Source organism: Pinus tabuliformis, chromosome 8, assembly GCF_031772625.1.
Source record: "Pinus tabuliformis cultivar Carrire ecotype Pingquan chromosome 8, CPIR1, whole genome shotgun sequence".
NCBI lineage: Eukaryota > Viridiplantae > Streptophyta > Pinopsida > Pinales > Pinaceae > Pinus > Pinus tabuliformis.
In genome coordinates this window covers 116696319-116714117 of record NC_142294.1, presented here as the reverse complement: position 1 = coordinate 116714117, position 17799 = coordinate 116696319, and the positions used below count along the sequence as shown (strand labels likewise).

The 17799-nt window shown below is 37.1% G+C and overlaps 1 protein-coding gene across 2 annotated transcripts in view; it reads right to left on the bottom strand.

The window, feature by feature from the left end:
- Positions 1-16096: 16096 nt before the first annotated feature.
- The window catches only part of LOC149234398 (uncharacterized), a 76220-nt gene continuing 74517 nt past the window's right edge, over positions 16097-17799 (bottom strand). The window contains exons 6-8 of one of the 2 annotated variants that reach the window (XM_089371831.1): positions 17244-17413; positions 16764-17040; positions 16097-16588 (exon numbers count right to left, since the gene is read on the bottom strand). In XM_089371831.1, the coding sequence (XP_089227957.1) occupies positions 16436-16588; positions 16764-17040; positions 17244-17413 (600 nt within the window). In that variant the 3' untranslated portion in view covers positions 16097-16435. Of the gene's footprint in view, positions 16589-16763; positions 17125-17243; positions 17414-17799 lie in introns of both variants that reach the window. The other variant, XM_089371830.1, reaches the window with a different exon arrangement.

Genomic DNA, 17799 nt, shown 5'->3' with positions numbered 1-17799 from the left:
ATTGAGATCAGACTAGCCAAAATTGTAAAAGGTCAAGGTTTTTGTAGAATGTTAGCAGGAGCATCCAACTTACCAACAGTACAAGATTCAGGTGATGATATACAAGTATATGAGGTAAGCCTCAATGACACTGAATCCAAATATGTTGATATCATCTTTTATTTGAAAAATGGATATGCCCCTACGCAACTAAGTTACAAAAGAAAAAGGGATTTGAGGTTAAAAGCTAGACAATGTCAAATCATCAATAATGTGTTGTTTCGAATAAATTATGATTATGTTCTGCTTAGATGTCTTGAAAAATCTGAGGCAGAAAAAGTTTTGCAGGAACTCCATGATGAACCAACTGGTGGACATTTTGGAGGGGATACAACCGCACATAAAATCCTGCATGACAGCTATTATTGGCCAACCTTATTTAAAGATGCACACGATTATGTAAGGAAATGTAAAGTTTGTCAAACAGTGGTTGGGAGACAGAAGAAACCCGCATTACCATTGTAGCCAATGAACATTGAACAGTCATTTGAACAATGGGGACTGGACATAATAGGTGAGATCGTTCCTCACTCTTCAAAGCAACATAAATATATCCTTACAGCAACTAATTACTACTCAAAGTGGGTGGAAGAAATTCCACTTAAGGTAGCCAATTCTGAAAACATCATTGAATTTATTGATCAGTGTATTATTACCAGATTTGGTCTACCCTCATGTTTGCTAATGCATCTTATTTTACAGGCAATGCTATGACAGAATTTGCTCTTAAAAGAGATTTTAAACTTAAATACTCCACTAACTATTATCTTCAGGGAAATGGCTTGGCCAAGTCTACAAAAAAAAATCTCATAAGAATCATCAAACGAACCGTTGATCAAGGTTAAAAAAAACTGGCACAGATCCTTAATATTTTCTCTATGGGCAGATCGAATAACACAAAAGGCCTCAATATGCACTTCTCATTTTAATTTGGTCTATGGGAAAGAAGTTGTCCTCCCTACAAATGTAGTTATTCCCTCTCTAGCCCTAGTTCAATTTATTGAAGAAACCCCTTCCTCTTCTATGCAAGTAAGACAATCACAAATCCTTAAGCTTGAAGAAGAAAGGGAAAATGTCAAAATCACACATGCACATCATCAACAGTTAGTCAAATCTTCATTTGATACAAATTACGCAAGCTCAAAATCCTTTCAGCACAGAGCCCTGGTATTGAAATGGGATAAAGCACACGTGGAAAAAGGTAAGCATACCAAATTCCAAAGAATGCGGCTTGGCCCATTTCAGATTGTCGAACAAATAGGCCCATCAACTTTTTTATTGCAAGAACTATCAGGTAAGAGAGATTCTCTGCTTATTAATGGGCAGATTCTAAAAAACTATTTCATAAAAGATAATCTCTTCTATTCATTGTATATTACTGCTTTTACTTTTTATGAAAATAAAAGTTGAAGTAGCATTTACTTTTGGCCTTTGTAAATAGTCTATTTTATATTTTGACTTTTCGCTTGTATAAGTAGAGATTGTTATGAAGATAATTTTTACATTTGAAACATAAGCTAAGTTCTATCTCTCTGAAATTGCTTGTCCTCTACCAAAATTAGTTGCGCTTTGGTAAAACTCAACTTTGTAAAACAACCTTTGTTCTACAATCAGTTAAGAAAAGTATCTATAAAAAGCAAGGACTTTCTACAGAGAAGCATCTTTAACTCTATAATTGTCATCCAGAAATTCTTGAGTCAATGATTCTCCCCATCTAGTGAGATTTCACTTTTTAGAGTGTAATTCTAAATATATTTAAACTTAAAGGATAAGAGGTCTCATCGAGCGCCAACTTACCACGATCATAGGGAAGTAACAAGCTGACATTACCAATACTGCATACCAAAACAGGGTAATGGCTTGAGATTATGTTAATCAAAAGACAAGGGGTCTCATCACAAGTCAGTTTGCTCAGTTAAAGTTACAACCATTGAATGGCATTGTCAATTTTGGCCCCCAAACCAAGACAATGACCTTTAAGAAGAAAATGAAATTTTTAAGAAAAAGAAATTGTTTAGAAAAAATGAGAAAGAAAGTATATGATTTTGAATTTATCTTTAAAAATTGCAATCTTACCTAGATGGGATACTACATCATCTTTGGTTAAAAAGTAACCATGTCGAGGCTATGGATGTCTGCTGGCAGCAGAGGCTCTACCTATGACAACTGAGTACATCTAAAAGCTAATTTGCAAGAGTCCCCTATTTTTATCTTTAAAACCAAGTAATGACTCATGTAGACAAAGAAATTTTCATATTGAAGAGGATAATCAAATGGATGGTAATTAAGTAGATTTTGTTTTTTTATTCAGAGAAATGTTACTTATCTTGTATTTCATGTATTTTTATTTTTCTGAACTACCTTTATTTTGGAAGTTTTTAGAAATTTCAAAAAACTATCAGAGATAATTGGTTCTTCCAGCAAATCGCCAATTGTTGTGCTATTCAACAACCCCCCATTTATTGGTATAATAGATAATATTCTATTAATAAATGGGGACCCATGATAAAATCCTTGAAAAAGAAATTTAGCACTTAGACACTTTCTTTTAAGTCTCTTGGAATAAAGAAAGATATTGAATCAAAACCCTTTGAAAGCTAACAATCCTTGCCTTTTCGCATACCACTGGACCAAGTGTGTCAAAAGCCTTATTAACAAGCAAAATTCGCGAAAAACAATCAAAAAAATCATCGCGCTTAACTTAAATCTCATTAGGCTTTTTACTTTAAAATAAGACCTAAGCATTACCTATTAAAATAAAGCGCGTACTACATATCGTCATTCACAAAGGGTGCACTCTCACAAAGCATGGTAAAACTTGCGAAATGTGATATTGCGATGAGATGGTTAACCCTATCGCATCGCGTCAGAAAACTTAAGAAATGTCTGAGAACTGTGTGATGTTGCGAAATGCGATGAAAGCCCGGACCCGATAGAACCCAATATCATAAAATGATGATGAAAGTCTGTCGTGTGATGAAAAGCGCTTTCTAAGGTAAATAGCTTTAAATAATAAAGAACACATCGTTTATCCCACATCTCGCATCATGTAGGAACTTAAGGAACTTTAAGAAAGCGCACAATAAAACATGTGAAATGTGATTTGCGACATTGCATCGCAATCGCAAAATCAGCGTTCTCGCAACGTAAGTCTACCACCTTTAAAGCCATCCTTCCCGTTTTGTGATGCGATACATTAATGAGCAATAAAAGCAGCAATAAGGGAAGATTAGTGAATATTTAATACAGGTTAATTGCATTTATGGTAAAAAGAGGCTCGACGTGATACGATATCTTTTCATCTGCATTTGATTAAAACTCCTTTCTTGTCACCTTTTTGGGTTCTCTGTATCATTCATTCTCATTGTCATTCTTACTTGTGTTTATCCAATAACCTCTGTCTTGCTCCATTTCAGAAAAAATCTACAGGGAGCATTTTGGAAACAATGGGAAAAAAGGGAAAGGGAACTGCGTCCGAGAAATCAGAAATGATTCCTCTTTTCTCCGATATTACGTGTAGCAGAGACGAAGGAACTAAAAATTGGGAGGCTATGTACAACTTATTAGAAGAAGAGCACCCAAGGCCACTGGAAACAAAGGCCACTGCAGATTCCCAGGAGTCATCTGATGCCTCCTATTTCAAGACGAAATGCTCTTTCCTGCACCGCATAGCTGCACGACCAAAGATAATCCCATATACTGACATGGTCAAGTGGGTAATTAACGAGACAGACATTACAGACCGAACATTCAGTTATCACATGCAAGAGGTCATGGGGCCTTTTTCAGCAGACAACCTACGAATCATGTACCAGTTACCAGAGCCGCAGAAGCTCTATAATAAACAGTGCCTTGAGCAATTTTCCAAGGAGAATGAAGACCTAGCAGACGTCACCCAAACCTGGACAGCAAACGAAGGCAAGCTCAAACGATATAAAACGGGTATGTACTGTACGGCATCCATTTCTCCCCTTCTAGTTTCGCAGCAGCGATGCTATGTAGATTGTTCAGTAAACCCGACAGCACCAAGTTTCCCCTGAATGGCTCCCATTAATAGATGCAGCCATGAATGCAATGATAATGAACTGGGCTCAAATTTTGTCAGTTAATTTAGCAAAGGCCATTATGGAATATAGGAGAAAAAGAAGTCCCTCTTTAAGGGTTTATCCCCCATTTTTTATGAGTGCTTTTGTAATGGATTCAATCTGTTTTAATTCTAAATTTCCCATTATGGGATGGAAGTGGATTGTTCAAGACCCGCTTCCTATCCATGTGTACCATAAGACTTTGTGGGAATCTCAGTTTCACCCCCATTTTTACAAAATTTGTCAAGGAGTCATGCTACCCATCCATAAAGAAATATACAATAGAATTGCCCCTAGGTTTTCTAAAGAAGCCAAAGTGGATATCTTGCCAATAGCCAGATGATTTGGGGAGGAGACATTTACCTATATCAGAGTATTTGGGAGCATTGCTCACTGCATGTTCTCCCATATTATGTCCCCGACAAATTATTGGCCAGAGAAATAACCTACCAAACATCAGGGGAAGGTGGATTAAGCAGAAGACTGAAAGAACGTAAGAAAACCATTTCGCCTACATTTCCGTTACAATGTGGTGAATTTGCGCTACATGATTTTGGACATGCATACAAAGAAGCAGAGATTATTAAATCTATGAAATTAACTACATTTCCGGGAAGGCAGTATGACCCAAACGACACTGCTAAGAATTTTACCACTATGGTGAAAGTAAAATCATTCACCCACGAAGGGGACCCCTTTGATGACCTCTTCCTACACGCAGAAACATACTCACAAGTGTTACATTTGGCATCAACACTTTTTACGCTAGATGATCTTAGAACTTTCCATGTGTATAGGGAGAAAATATTATTGAAGGTCCCATTGGACCAATTGCAGATAGAACCAATAAGGGAGCCAACTCCCAACGTAAGCTTGGATGACAATTCCAAAGAACACTCTGAAGAAGAAACCCAAGAGAGATCTACGCATGAGTCAGAGCACTCAGAGCAGCAATCTCAAAATGGAGGACATACAAATAATTAGTCCGAAAAGGACATAGCTAGAACTACAAAGGAAACGGCCGAGCAAACTTCAGCAAAGAAACAAACAAAAATTGTCTCTGCATCAACTCAGTCGAGAAAGAGCCCAATTATTGGCTTGGAACAGGAATGGGAACAATTCAACAAGAAGCTTCATACAAATTCAAACACTGAGCAAACCTCTGAGATACAGACTCCTAAACAAACCCATCACAAGTCAAATCTAGAAACGACATAGGAAGGAGTTAAAGACACTCAAAATGTGAAATCATTCATGTTACGTCCACTTCAGAAATTGTTTTGAGAGTTGAAGAAATACCTCCACTAGATGTATTTTATAGTCCCACCCACAAAGTTGTAGTCAAGAGACAGAGGAAGAAAAGAAAGTTGGACGTTGTACTATTACAACTTGCGAAAATGAACCAATAGACATTGTTTGGAAGGACTCGCCCATGGACCCATCTGAAAATCTCACAAAATTGTCGCAATACGCAAGAGCCTATGCCACAGCAACTATTGACAAAGCGACAGAGGTCCAAATACTGCTTAAGGAAAAAGAACAAAGAATTATGTTGTTAGAACAGCAATTAGCTCAGGAAAAGTCCAATCAACAAGCAGAATTACAAGTAGCCCTGCTCCAGCAGCAATTTGAACAAATGAGAATCCAACATCAAGCCAGCCTAACAGAAAGAGATGCGTTGATACAAGCTATAACAGATAAGTTTAAGGATAATCCGCAAATCGATGAGTTCATAAAGGAAGTGCTCAGTGTTAACTCCCAACTAATGCAGCAGAAGGAAGTACTTTGCCAGAAGATTTTGCAGATAAGTCCTTACTGCGAAAACAGTGATAAGCTAACAAACCAAGTTGTTGACATGAGACTTGAGTATGACGAAGTCTTTAAAAGGATTTCTGACTTTATCACCAGGCAAGAATTAGAAGATGGGAGAAACATTGATTTGTCAAAGCTGAAAGGAATCTCACAAAGACATCATTTTCACAGATTGGGATTCTCGGTTGAAGCAAGCAGAAAAGGCAACAGCGATAGCAGTGATAGCAGCGACAGCAGCAAGCAGCATACTTGAAGCCATCAACGAAAATTCTCATGGCACCAACCTGGTTACAGAATGTGTACCAAGATTTCTTCCGAATGTCAAACAGTTAGAGCAGCAGTGGAAGCAGGGTGCACAGGAAAAGGATATGATCAGACAGCTAAGCAAGCTGAATTAGGAAACATACTGGCAGTTTTTAGTGAAACCATACAGTTAGTGGATGACTTTGAAGTGCTCAATAACCTCAACACAAAAATGGTGCTAGCACTAACAGACGCTATATTTGTTGCACAGTTAACATCTGCAATCGGCCAACCGACTCAGCTCAAGCCTATGATAGATATTTGCGATCTTAGAGATGAAGTACAAAGGAGTTAGTTATTTGTTTTATTTTTATTTTAGTTTCATTTTCACATAATCTGAGGAAGGTCGTTTAAACCTCCTCGGCTATTTTTTGTAATAATATATTTTAGGACTTATAGTTTAGTATTTAAACCCCTCTCATGCATTTATAGAGGGGACCAGAAATTTTATCAGAAACATTCTTCGAAACATTGCACTTATGTACTTTTGAGGAGGTTCTGATGCAATGAATGGAACAAAATCTATTTTCTTTCAAATATTTAGCATGCTCTACTAAAATGCACTTTTGTACTCTTAAAACATGTTGGATTGATTGAAATTGGACTAATATCGCTGAAACACGAGTAGGACTCGTCATATATGGTACTTCTATCTTATGATCTTGTTTTATTTATGTATCAGGCAATACTTCTTTTTTAAATTGTTTTATTTATGTATCAGGCAATACTTTTTCTTTAAATTGCTTTATGTGTGAAAGTCTGAATTCGAGTTTAGCATTATTGCACTTTTGTATGATGTTGGCTTTGACTTTATTCTGAATACATGAACGATTTTATCTGTGATATATCTTTCACAATCGTTTTGTCTAACTATTTATCCAAAACGATTACTATTAAACAATTTCACTCCTTATTGCAGTTTTATGATCTATATTACCAATTGTTATAAGATATCATTATATATCGCATATTGTATTTAATTCCCGGGTATATTTATAGCTAAATAGTGTTAAACTAGGATATATGCATGTGTTTATTAGTTAGATTAGATTACACTTAGCTCATCCATTCTCCCGTTACATCATATATCACCCTACCAACACTATCAAAATCTTTTCTGGGAAACTAATCCCATTATCCCCAGTGGGAACCACTACACCAAACAGAAAATGAGAAACTAACCAAGGTCCGGACCGAGTGGTTTACCCCCATGTTGTTGCAACGATTTTTTAGGCTTAAATAGAAGCTCCATTCTCTAATGATATGAAATAGTGGTGCTCTTTTTGGATGTTGCATGCACCATTGGAATGCAAAATCTGCTTATGTCTCACTTTGAACAACTCGTTACTTACCTGCAACAAAGGTCAAAAGAAGGGGCAAATTCGCCTTAGTGAATGTCCATTATGTAAGTCCTCCAAGGAATTTGCCTCACATCTTTTTATTTCTTTTTCTAATTATGTTCATTGGTGTTCTATATTTTTATTTCGTTCTAATTATGTTCATTGGTGTTCTCTTTGATTAAGTTGCAGCTCAAGCAAAATTCCTCCTGGGGTTAATCTTCTCTAAGTGAGTATATGAGGGAATGTTCATGGATAATGTTGTTTCTCAATTTGAAGGTTTTTAAAGTATTTTTGCTTTTCTCATCTAGCGGATAAGAAACTCTAGAATTTTCAGAAGCTCATATATCCCCTTGTGAGGTTACTATGGCTTCAATTATTAGATTGGCCAGTGAATATATGGTGCAGCGCAAAAGCATGCCAAGAAGCCAAGGTTTCAAATCATGCCAATGTTAGAGAGAAATCCCTTGGGGATTTTTTAATGGTGCGAGCCAAGGACGTCCTCCTTTTGTGGGGTGGGAGTGGTCTTGTTCCTCACCCAATCTCATCATATTCATGTGAGATATGCTCTCAAAAGAGACTCAAACAAAAAGGCAAAATTTATGGCCCTTTGAACTTTGCTGGGAGTCACAAAAAATAAGGGCATCAAGAAGTTGGAGATCCTCAGTGATTCTCAACATAAAATGGACCTATAAAAGCATCCCAATGGAAAATTGCATTTTGGTTCTCTATTGCAAATTATTCAGAAGTCTCTCTTATCTTTTGATTTCCTATCCTTCAAACATATTTACAGGGAACTAAATGTAAAGGTTCATGAGCTCTCCAAGGAAGCTCTTTCCCTCCCTGCAAGCTCCTTTGGCATGATGGAATATATTGATGGAGAAGTCACACGGTCTATGGATACTGGGATATAGCTTCTCCTCCTTTTTTAATTATAAGGTGGCAAAGTCATTATGGATTTGATTGGATAATATCAATTTTATCAAAGTTGGTAGTGTTATAAGTGGCTCAATTTTATTGTACTAGTCAACTAGTACTATTCATTGGACCTATTAGGGCATTTTTGGTGTTATCAATTTTTAGAGGGCCCTTCTTATTGGGTTTTTGTTGTCAACAGTCTCTGAACGCTGCAAGGCCTCAGAAATCCCTTTTTGAATAGTAACATGTATATTCAAATCTTGAATATAAATATGTTTTTCTGTGGAAAAGAAGTAGAAAATATCAATTCATTTAATAGCAACTTGTACAATATATCAATTCATTTAACAACTTAAACAATTAAATAATATCAAATCATTTAAACAGCGGCCCTTCTGTCAAAATCACGGAAATTGTAGAAGATGTCGATTTTCTTAAGAGAAATATGATATTCTAATATGATAAGTACTTTCCAATGATTTCTTAATCAAGTCATCTTATGTCACATACATCATTAAGCAATTATACATAGAAAATATCAACAATAATGCAATAACAAAAGTAGGATCCTAAAGACACAGCCAAACACAAAAGAGGCGAAAAAATTTCCCTAGGAAACCCAAACTCCCATTGTTGTTGCTCTCTTTTCCACTGCTGCTTCCTAGCCACTGAAGCATATCTATTGTCTTGCATGGTCCACTCATAGAAAGCATACTACTCTTAGAGACCTCCCATCCTTGAGCATCGCGTCTAACAATCTTGTAGTCTATCATCTGAAGGATCTCAATAGTATTTTTCCCTAGACCAAGGAAGTAATGCATCAAATCTAGATCCTTCATCTCAAACTCAAAAGTCAACTCCCTCTGACACTGAAGGGGGATTTATTGCTCCCTCTATCATGGAAGCAAATGCTCCTGCCACTGCTGCTCCCTTTGTCACATGAATCCTGCTCCCATCATAAACAAGTCATATAATAACAAGATCAACCAAGACTCATCAAATATCCATCAATTTGATAATACCATGCCCGAGGTCCATACAGAGCCTTCTTCAATCTACAGACATGAGATTCCCTTTCATGTACTTTAAAGCCCTAAGGTAGTTCTATGTACACTTCTTTCCCAATCTCTTCATTGAAGAAAGCAGTCTTTACATCCATCTGATGTAACCTCCAATCCATAACAGAAGCAATAGAAATAATAATTCTAATAAAAATGTACCTGACAACTAGAGCAAATGTCTCCTCATAGTCCTCTCCCTCTTTCTGGAGAACCCTCATGAATCTCGCTTTGTAGTTCTCTATATTGCATGCTTGATCTTGTAGATCTACTTGGAAATCACCACTGACTTCCTGTCAGGTCTCAGCGTAATTTCCTCCATCATGGCATAAACTCGTTGGCATGATATACCCCCTCTCAACTAAGAGCTCTTCCGATCATCTGGCACGTTTCTAGATGTCGGTACAGTTTCTCCCTCTTGAACACAAACCACTCTAACTGAGTTTATGCTCGATCATGGGAGAATCCTCTTGCCACAAACTTTGCTTCGTTCTTCCCAATACTTTCATCTGCTACCAAAGCCTTCACGATGTACCGCAAACCTCATTGGGATGCCATGGAAGAACCGATTATAACCAAGCAAAAGATATAAAGACAAGAAGTTAACCAATACTAATAAGGTAATAATAATAAAGGAGGAAAGAGATGAAGTACTTATCTTTTGATTTGAGGATTGTAGAGAATTTTCAACTCAGTGTTGATCCTTGCCTTTTGCAATCTCATCAAGCTAGAAATGTTCATCCTCATCCTCATCATTAGCTATTAATGCATGTTGTTTTCCTTTCCTTCTTTGCATGAATTGAATGAGCTAGGGTTTCTCATCCTCAAGTTATCTAGTAACCCCAAAGGCTCAATTGCAAGCTAATGACACTTTCATGCTACCGAGTATACACTCCTACTAGCATTCAACATTCTTGGTCGTATTCTAAGGTTTCACAACCCTTAGGACTCTCACATTCAAGTCATAACCTTTAGGCCTTTTAGGGTTTACAAACCCCAAGTCCAAACCTGGTTCACAGCCACCAACTTGGAAATCTAGAGATGATCGACATTGATCATGGAATGCTTTAAACTTGCCTTTGACATTGAAGGAGTAAGTCATGTGCTCTAGCAGGTACTTTTTCCAAGTTCACCACATTGACAAAGCCTTGTCTTTCTCCTTTTATTGATATGAAATCTCAAAGGGTAGCAACAATTAAAACCCATGACAAACTTCAAATGGTGCCAATGGTTCAAAAGCAATCGCAAACTTCAAAAGGTGAATGCCTAGTACATCAAGTATCTATGTTGTATTACAAGAAACAAAAGCTCCCTCTGGTTCTAGCTTCCATTCTAAGGGAAACAGCCCTAACAAAATTTACAAAATAACTCAGCAACCTCTTACTCTGAACAACCCTAGTTAGTTGCCACGTTGGCCTCTCCATAGGCTTGGGACACCACCGCACTTCCTAGCCACTAATTTGAGGCTTCTCGACCTCTGTTGTTGTCACACTGAGGCCTTTCAACCCTCTAGAGGTCACCCTTTAGGCCTTTGGCCCTCTGCAATTCAGACTGAGGCCTTGTTGACCCTCTGCAACTCAGACTAAGGCCTTTTTGGTCCTGATCTAAGGCTTTGGCCCTTTTCCACAATCAAGCACAATTTTGGCCAAGAAAACCCTCCTAAACAGCAAACAAAAGATACTTCACAACTTGCTTCTTCACATGTCCAACAAATAGAATCTTAGAAGAATAATTAGGCCTTCAAGATACTTCAATGGTTGCTCTTTCACCTCGCTTTGATTCCATGTTGATTTTCTTAAGAGAAATCTGATCTTCTAATCTGATAATTATTTTCCGATGATTTCTTAGTCATTTTATGTGACATATAGCATTAAGAAATTATGCATAGAAAATCCCAATGTTAATGCAGTAAAGACAGTGGGATCATAAAGAGACAACCAAGCACAAAAGAGACAAATAATTTTCCCTGGGAAACCCAAACTCGAGAGAAAACCCGACAATCTTTTCTAGGAGAAAAAGTTCAGTTCAGCAAAAGTACAATATTACTTTTCCAAGTCAAATTTGGTCAAACTAGACCAACAAACTAGCACTGGTCAAACTAACCTAAATTCCGCCTCATGTCGTTGCTCATAAATTCGGTCAACCTTGAGTCAAACAAGCCAAATTTTGGCCTCCTGTTGTTGCCCAAAAGTTCAGTCAAACTGTGATCAAAGCTGCCCAATATTTGCTCTGTCAACAGATCAGAATCTCAGTCAAACTGCAATCAAACAAACTGCCCATAACTCAGTCTAACTTGACCAGAAAATCTCGATCCACTGCCCAAAAAATCTCAGTTAAACCTATCACAGATTAAGTTAAACAGCAGCCAGCAAACTTGGTCAAACAATGCCAGAAGATCTCGATCAAATGCTGCCCAAAACTCAGTCAAACATGTCAGAAGAAGACTCGGTCAATGCTAGTCAAACAAACTCCAAAAGTGTTTGGTCAAACTTCAGAAGAACTCTCTCTCTCTCACATGTGAACAGAAAAATAGACGTTTTTGTATTCATATGAATTGATGCCAAATGGAGGTCAAAGGTGTGTATATAGTGGTCAAATCAAGTGGGTTTTGACCATGGGTCTCACCCATTCAACTGGTGGGACCGAACTGTCTCTTTGGAACCTACATGAGCTCAAAATTAATAATTTTATTTTCTTTTAAAAGACTGATTTGAATATTGACCGTAGATACCAAAAATAATCAGAAGACAGCAGAAGCACAAAGAAGAGAAGAGATAATAGATAGAAGAGAGCACAAGCACAAAATCCCAGCAATAGCATAATTATTTACTGCTTCACCGGACACAACATCCAAAAGGCAAACCACGTGGGTTTTGCATGCCTCCCAGAGTTCGATTGACAAGGATGAAGTGAACACTTTTTCCCAGATTTATTGTTGAACCGCAAGCTCATGTCCCAGTGGTATTTAGGTTATTATCATATATCTTAAACTATAGGACCTTTATGGTGTTTACTTCCAAGATTTTTACATCTCCTTATCTCTCATGCGTCAGTGTAAATCAATGCGATGCCCTCACTCTCTTAGTTAAATGGTTACTTTATGTTTTTTCATACATATACTCATGATAATATACCCAACTGGGGCAATGTCCAAAAATAAAATTCAGCTAACATGATAAAAAGTGATGCCCTCCTTTAGAAATATTTGAAAACATAAAAAAATCAAAATCAAAAGACACATACTTTACGTCAAATTTAATATCTACATTACAAGCACCCTCTTTTTAATCAGAAGGAATGTAAATTCAATGATGCGAAGTACTCAGTGTATTCATTTTTTATAGCACTTCACGTGCTTAGTAAATAGTATAGGGTACACCTACCTTTTCCATGAAAAATCTTCACATGTACCTCTTTCATTTGGCATAGGATCTTATTTGTGGCACTTTCATATATTACTTGTGTTTATTCCTGTTCAAACTTCTGGATTTTATTAAAAACAATCCATGTGCGCATTGACAAAACTTTGTGCATAATGGTTGACACATGAGTTTCAATACAATCCATTCAATACTCGGAAATGCAATCAGAAAAGTTTTACTGCCTGACACTTGAACATATATGATGGCTGCCCTCACATAAAATTGTTAGTCCATCTACGACTACATTTTAAGCAACCCGTGTTTTACATTCAAGCAGAGTATCGACTATGAATAAGGCAATATAAGGGATCTTTTGCTCCAAATATATCACAATGCCAATGGAGAAAGAAGTTGCATGTTAAGCCACCCATGAAGGTTCAACTCCCCAAAATGTCTTAATAAATGGTTGGGGCCAGGAGCACTTTCTAGGAAATTTTGATGGAAGAGTACGCTGTTACAGTAGGTGCATAATGTATTTAGGCCAACTATAGTGCTTCTGAAGTTAGCAATATCAAAGATTTAAAAAAAGGACACACACATATATATATATATATATCAACATTTATTCTATCCCTATAGTTTCATTATTTGATGCAAAACTTGCATTGCACACATAATCTACATCGTTTATCATAAACATCTAGATCCACCAATTTAAGTGACCACGATCTATTTTACTAACTAGTATGCCTTGTAATATTACTTGCAATGATCATAATGACTATAATGAGTGTCTATAAGAGATACCTTCCCGCCAACACAATGCAATTTTGGAAAAGCATAATAACCTACACCTCTATTTAGTACTTCAGACTGTGAAAATGTTATGAACACCTAAATAATCGACAATTGCTGAACACATAAATAATCGACAATTGCTAGTATAAAATATGTTGGATCAACCTAATGGGCTAGTTAGAGTAGATGAACACTATGAGCTTCATGTAGGTGGTCTTGGAGTCAATTCGCCAGGCAACTTGCCATTGTTCAATACCTTAACTCAATGTCCAAATAAGTGGTCGGGCCAGGTGCATTTCCAAGGTAATTTTGACGAAAGAGTACCCTGTCACAGGTGGTGCCTAATTTATTTAGGCCAATCATAATGCTTCCAAGGTTCAAAGAAAGCAATTTCAAAGAGAAAAAACAGATATATATCACAAAATTTATTCTACCACTATAGTTTCACTATTTGATGCAAAACTTCAATTGCATTTAGCTCCACCAATTCAACCGACCAGTCTCTACTATACTAACTATTAAATGCCTTATCTTATTACATGCAATCTGAGATCCCTTCACTCCAACACTGCAATCTTGCAATATCATGATAACCTACACCTCTATTATGTGCTTAAACCAGTGGAAAGGATGTGAGCACCTAAATAATTGATAATTGATAGATAAAATACATTTGATCAACATAAAGGGCAAGTTTGCGTAGTCGAATGCTTTGAGCTTCAAGTAGGCTATGTCACAAGGTTCGTCAATCTTCAACACTGAGGTACAAAATTCAGTGACCGTAAGAAAAATTGAGACTTGTCAAACCTCATGGCCATTGACCAAGTCCGCAACTCAAGCTCACAACCTCACATTACAACACAAGCTTGTAATCTATCATCAGTGAGAGTTTCAGCCACTTAACTCTGTTCCTGCACACCATGCCCTGCCTTGGGATGACCAATCATCAGTGAGAGTTTCAGCCACTTAACTCTGTTCCTGCACACCATGCCCTGCCTTGGGATGACCAAGACAATCACCTCATATTTTCATGTGGATCCATTAGATCAAAACCACAAGCAGCTAGTTGAAGTTCAGGGTGCACTAGACAATAGAAGGGTGAGATCTCGAGTCTCTTCTCAATCTCTCCCTACAAGGGATCGACAAATATCATCTAGACCATTTCAATGATGTCGAACCGCACATCAATTCACATGTTCTCAAAACAATAAAGGGACTAGCTACAGATAGTTCCAGCGCATGGCACCCCAACCCATACGATTACCTCCCAATTCTATTCCAACAGTACTCAGTTTCTTTCTTTCGACCTCTAATGGTAGGAGTACCCCTTGCTCCTACAAACCCCATTGGATCCTACAACCAAAGCCATCATCGGTTCCAGGGGACTTCAATTGCAAGCCAGTGACCAATTCACCTCTCGTGCCATCAATAATCAGACTTAGGAGCCCTTGACATCTATAGCTCCATTGCCAAATCTTCTTATCTCACTCATTCTGATTTGGCAAGCTAAAGATTATTTTGTATCATATCAGTCTTTTATATGCATGTTGAGGCAGCAATATCCTCTATTTCTCTCTCTTTCTTTATGTTATTTTCAGCATTTTCTAGGAGCTATGCTTGCACTCCCACATTGTATTCACAACGATTATAATATTCAGTGCCATTCACCTACTTTTGTGGCCATTTGTTGGACATTTATAAAATTATCTTATCTTATACTTTGTAGTTTACATGTCCATCATAACATTTTGTATGTTTAATGATGTTGATTTCTTAATATGCTATGTTATATTTAATCTTAAAGTTAATAAAGTTATATATATATATATATATATATACATACATGAACCTAATGGTGAATCTAATCAAAAAATTCAAATCCAAACAGAACATAATCATTGCCAAACCCAAACTTGAACCTGAACCATGTGACTCAGTACATGAGGTCTTTGAGTCAATTCCTTGGGTGGGCTGCCTTTGTTGCATGCCTCACTCGATGTCCTTGTTGGGTGAAGGACCCTAATCAACATAGTCAAGTTTGCATTAGGTACAATCCATGAATGCAGGCAAGTCCCTTAAAATTTACCCATGAAATTTTCCTTGAAAAAAATAAAAATAAAATAAAATATGTTTGATTATTATTACTCTTGCTATTTATAAGAAGTTTGGCATGACATCTGTTTAATCTTGAAGAACCTACAGCTTTGTTCATGTTTAACCCTAGCAAAGGTCATGATCATCAAAATTTGTTTGATTATTATTACTATTGCTATTTATATATAAGTTTGGCATGACATTTGTTTAATCTTGAACAACCTACAGCTTCGTTCGTATTTAACCCTAGGAAAGGTCATGATCATCAAAATAATTGATAATTCGCTATATAAAACAAATTTTATAATTATTACTCTTGCTATTTGCATAAAACCTTGGCAGCACATTCGTTTAAAAGAAATGAAGAGGGAATGAATTTAACATCCAGTTCGGTAACTTTCTATCATCATAGACAGTAACAAATTAACGGCCTCTATTCATGTGATCAGATTTACCTCAAGTCACATTCGGAATGAAGAGTAGTAGAGAACAGTATTTTCCCATAACCTTACATTCATAATTAAGAGATGTGAAATCAGACTTGATTTATTGGACATCTGAGCATAAATGCAAGACCGACCAAGTCAAACAGCTCAAAGCACAATGACAATATGACTGCACTGCCACGACTACCTCCGGTATAACCCCGAACTTTGAAGTGTTTTGCTATATTCGGCAATAACCGGGGACCTTTTGACCATATCCCATATTCTAGCTGCATTCCGAAGCCAGTCACGCTCACTGATTGGCCTTGCAAAGGAACGACGTGGCATCGAAAGCACCTGCATATTAAAGTTCTTCAACCATTATAATGGAAGAAAGAAAAAGTAAACATACCCAACAGATGAAGAGAGAGAGTCACTCAACTGCAGATCTCCTGAGAACCTAACTACAAGAAAAGTCATGATTCATATTACATTGAAAAAGATCAAAGCATAGCTGTATTCCTGCAAGTACCTGATCACGGAGTTGCTTCAGCATTGAGGTATAGCTCTCAAGCTGGATCTTTGTTGAATCATCTGACACCTTCAATGGAAGAACGTAGAAATTAACTTCACCAGGACTTGACCCATTAGTCGGAATCTCAAAAGATCTGCTCTGTGAGTTATTGAATATATGATGCCCTTGAGGGCCAGCCTCATCTTTATTTGGTTGAGACGGGGCTTCATTCAGCACATCCAAATGATCATTGTATTGGAGCCGTGATGGAAAATACTGAACAAACCCATTCTTCCTGAAAGAAGATGAATTGAAATAAAGTGAAAGCGCTTTTCTCAAACACAAAACATTGTACCAAGAAAACTCCTGTTCACGCAACCTACAAAAAAACAAAAAACAAAAAAAACTATTATCCAATTACTGCAAAAACAAAGTGTATGGATCAAACTAAGCTGATATGTTAAACATAGAATGACAAGGATAAGATATATGACAAACTTTGTGTGAATGAACACTGGATCAGCCAAAAACTCAGTTGAATCATCCTGCAAAGTGTCCCGCTCCTCTCTGTCAGACACTATATTTGAACTTTGTGAATAGGCACCTATTCCAGTTGAAGGGGAATTCAGAAGAGATGGGTCTGGTATCCCCTGCTTTAGCATATCAACCTGCACACAGAAAAGACTATCTCAGTTTTATTAAATGTTCAAAAGCAACTGGACTCAAAGCCATATTCTCACAATATGCATTTTTCACTTTCCCAGAAATGAGACCTCTTTTGTTCTGATTTCACATGGAAGCAGAGCTTGCATTTTCAAAGTGGTCCTTTAAAGTGGCAAGTCTGCTATGGTAATGGATACTTCACAAAATCCTGTCAAAAAATTGCTCCTAAGATAGTTATATATCCTCCAGCCAAAGAAGAAAATACAAAAGAGACAATTTCAACCAATAAGACTGAACAAGCAAATAGATAGCATTGAGATAGAATTTGAAATCTCGCGATTGGATAGTGATGAGTGGAGACAGATGCCTCGTCAACACAACCCAGAGCTCG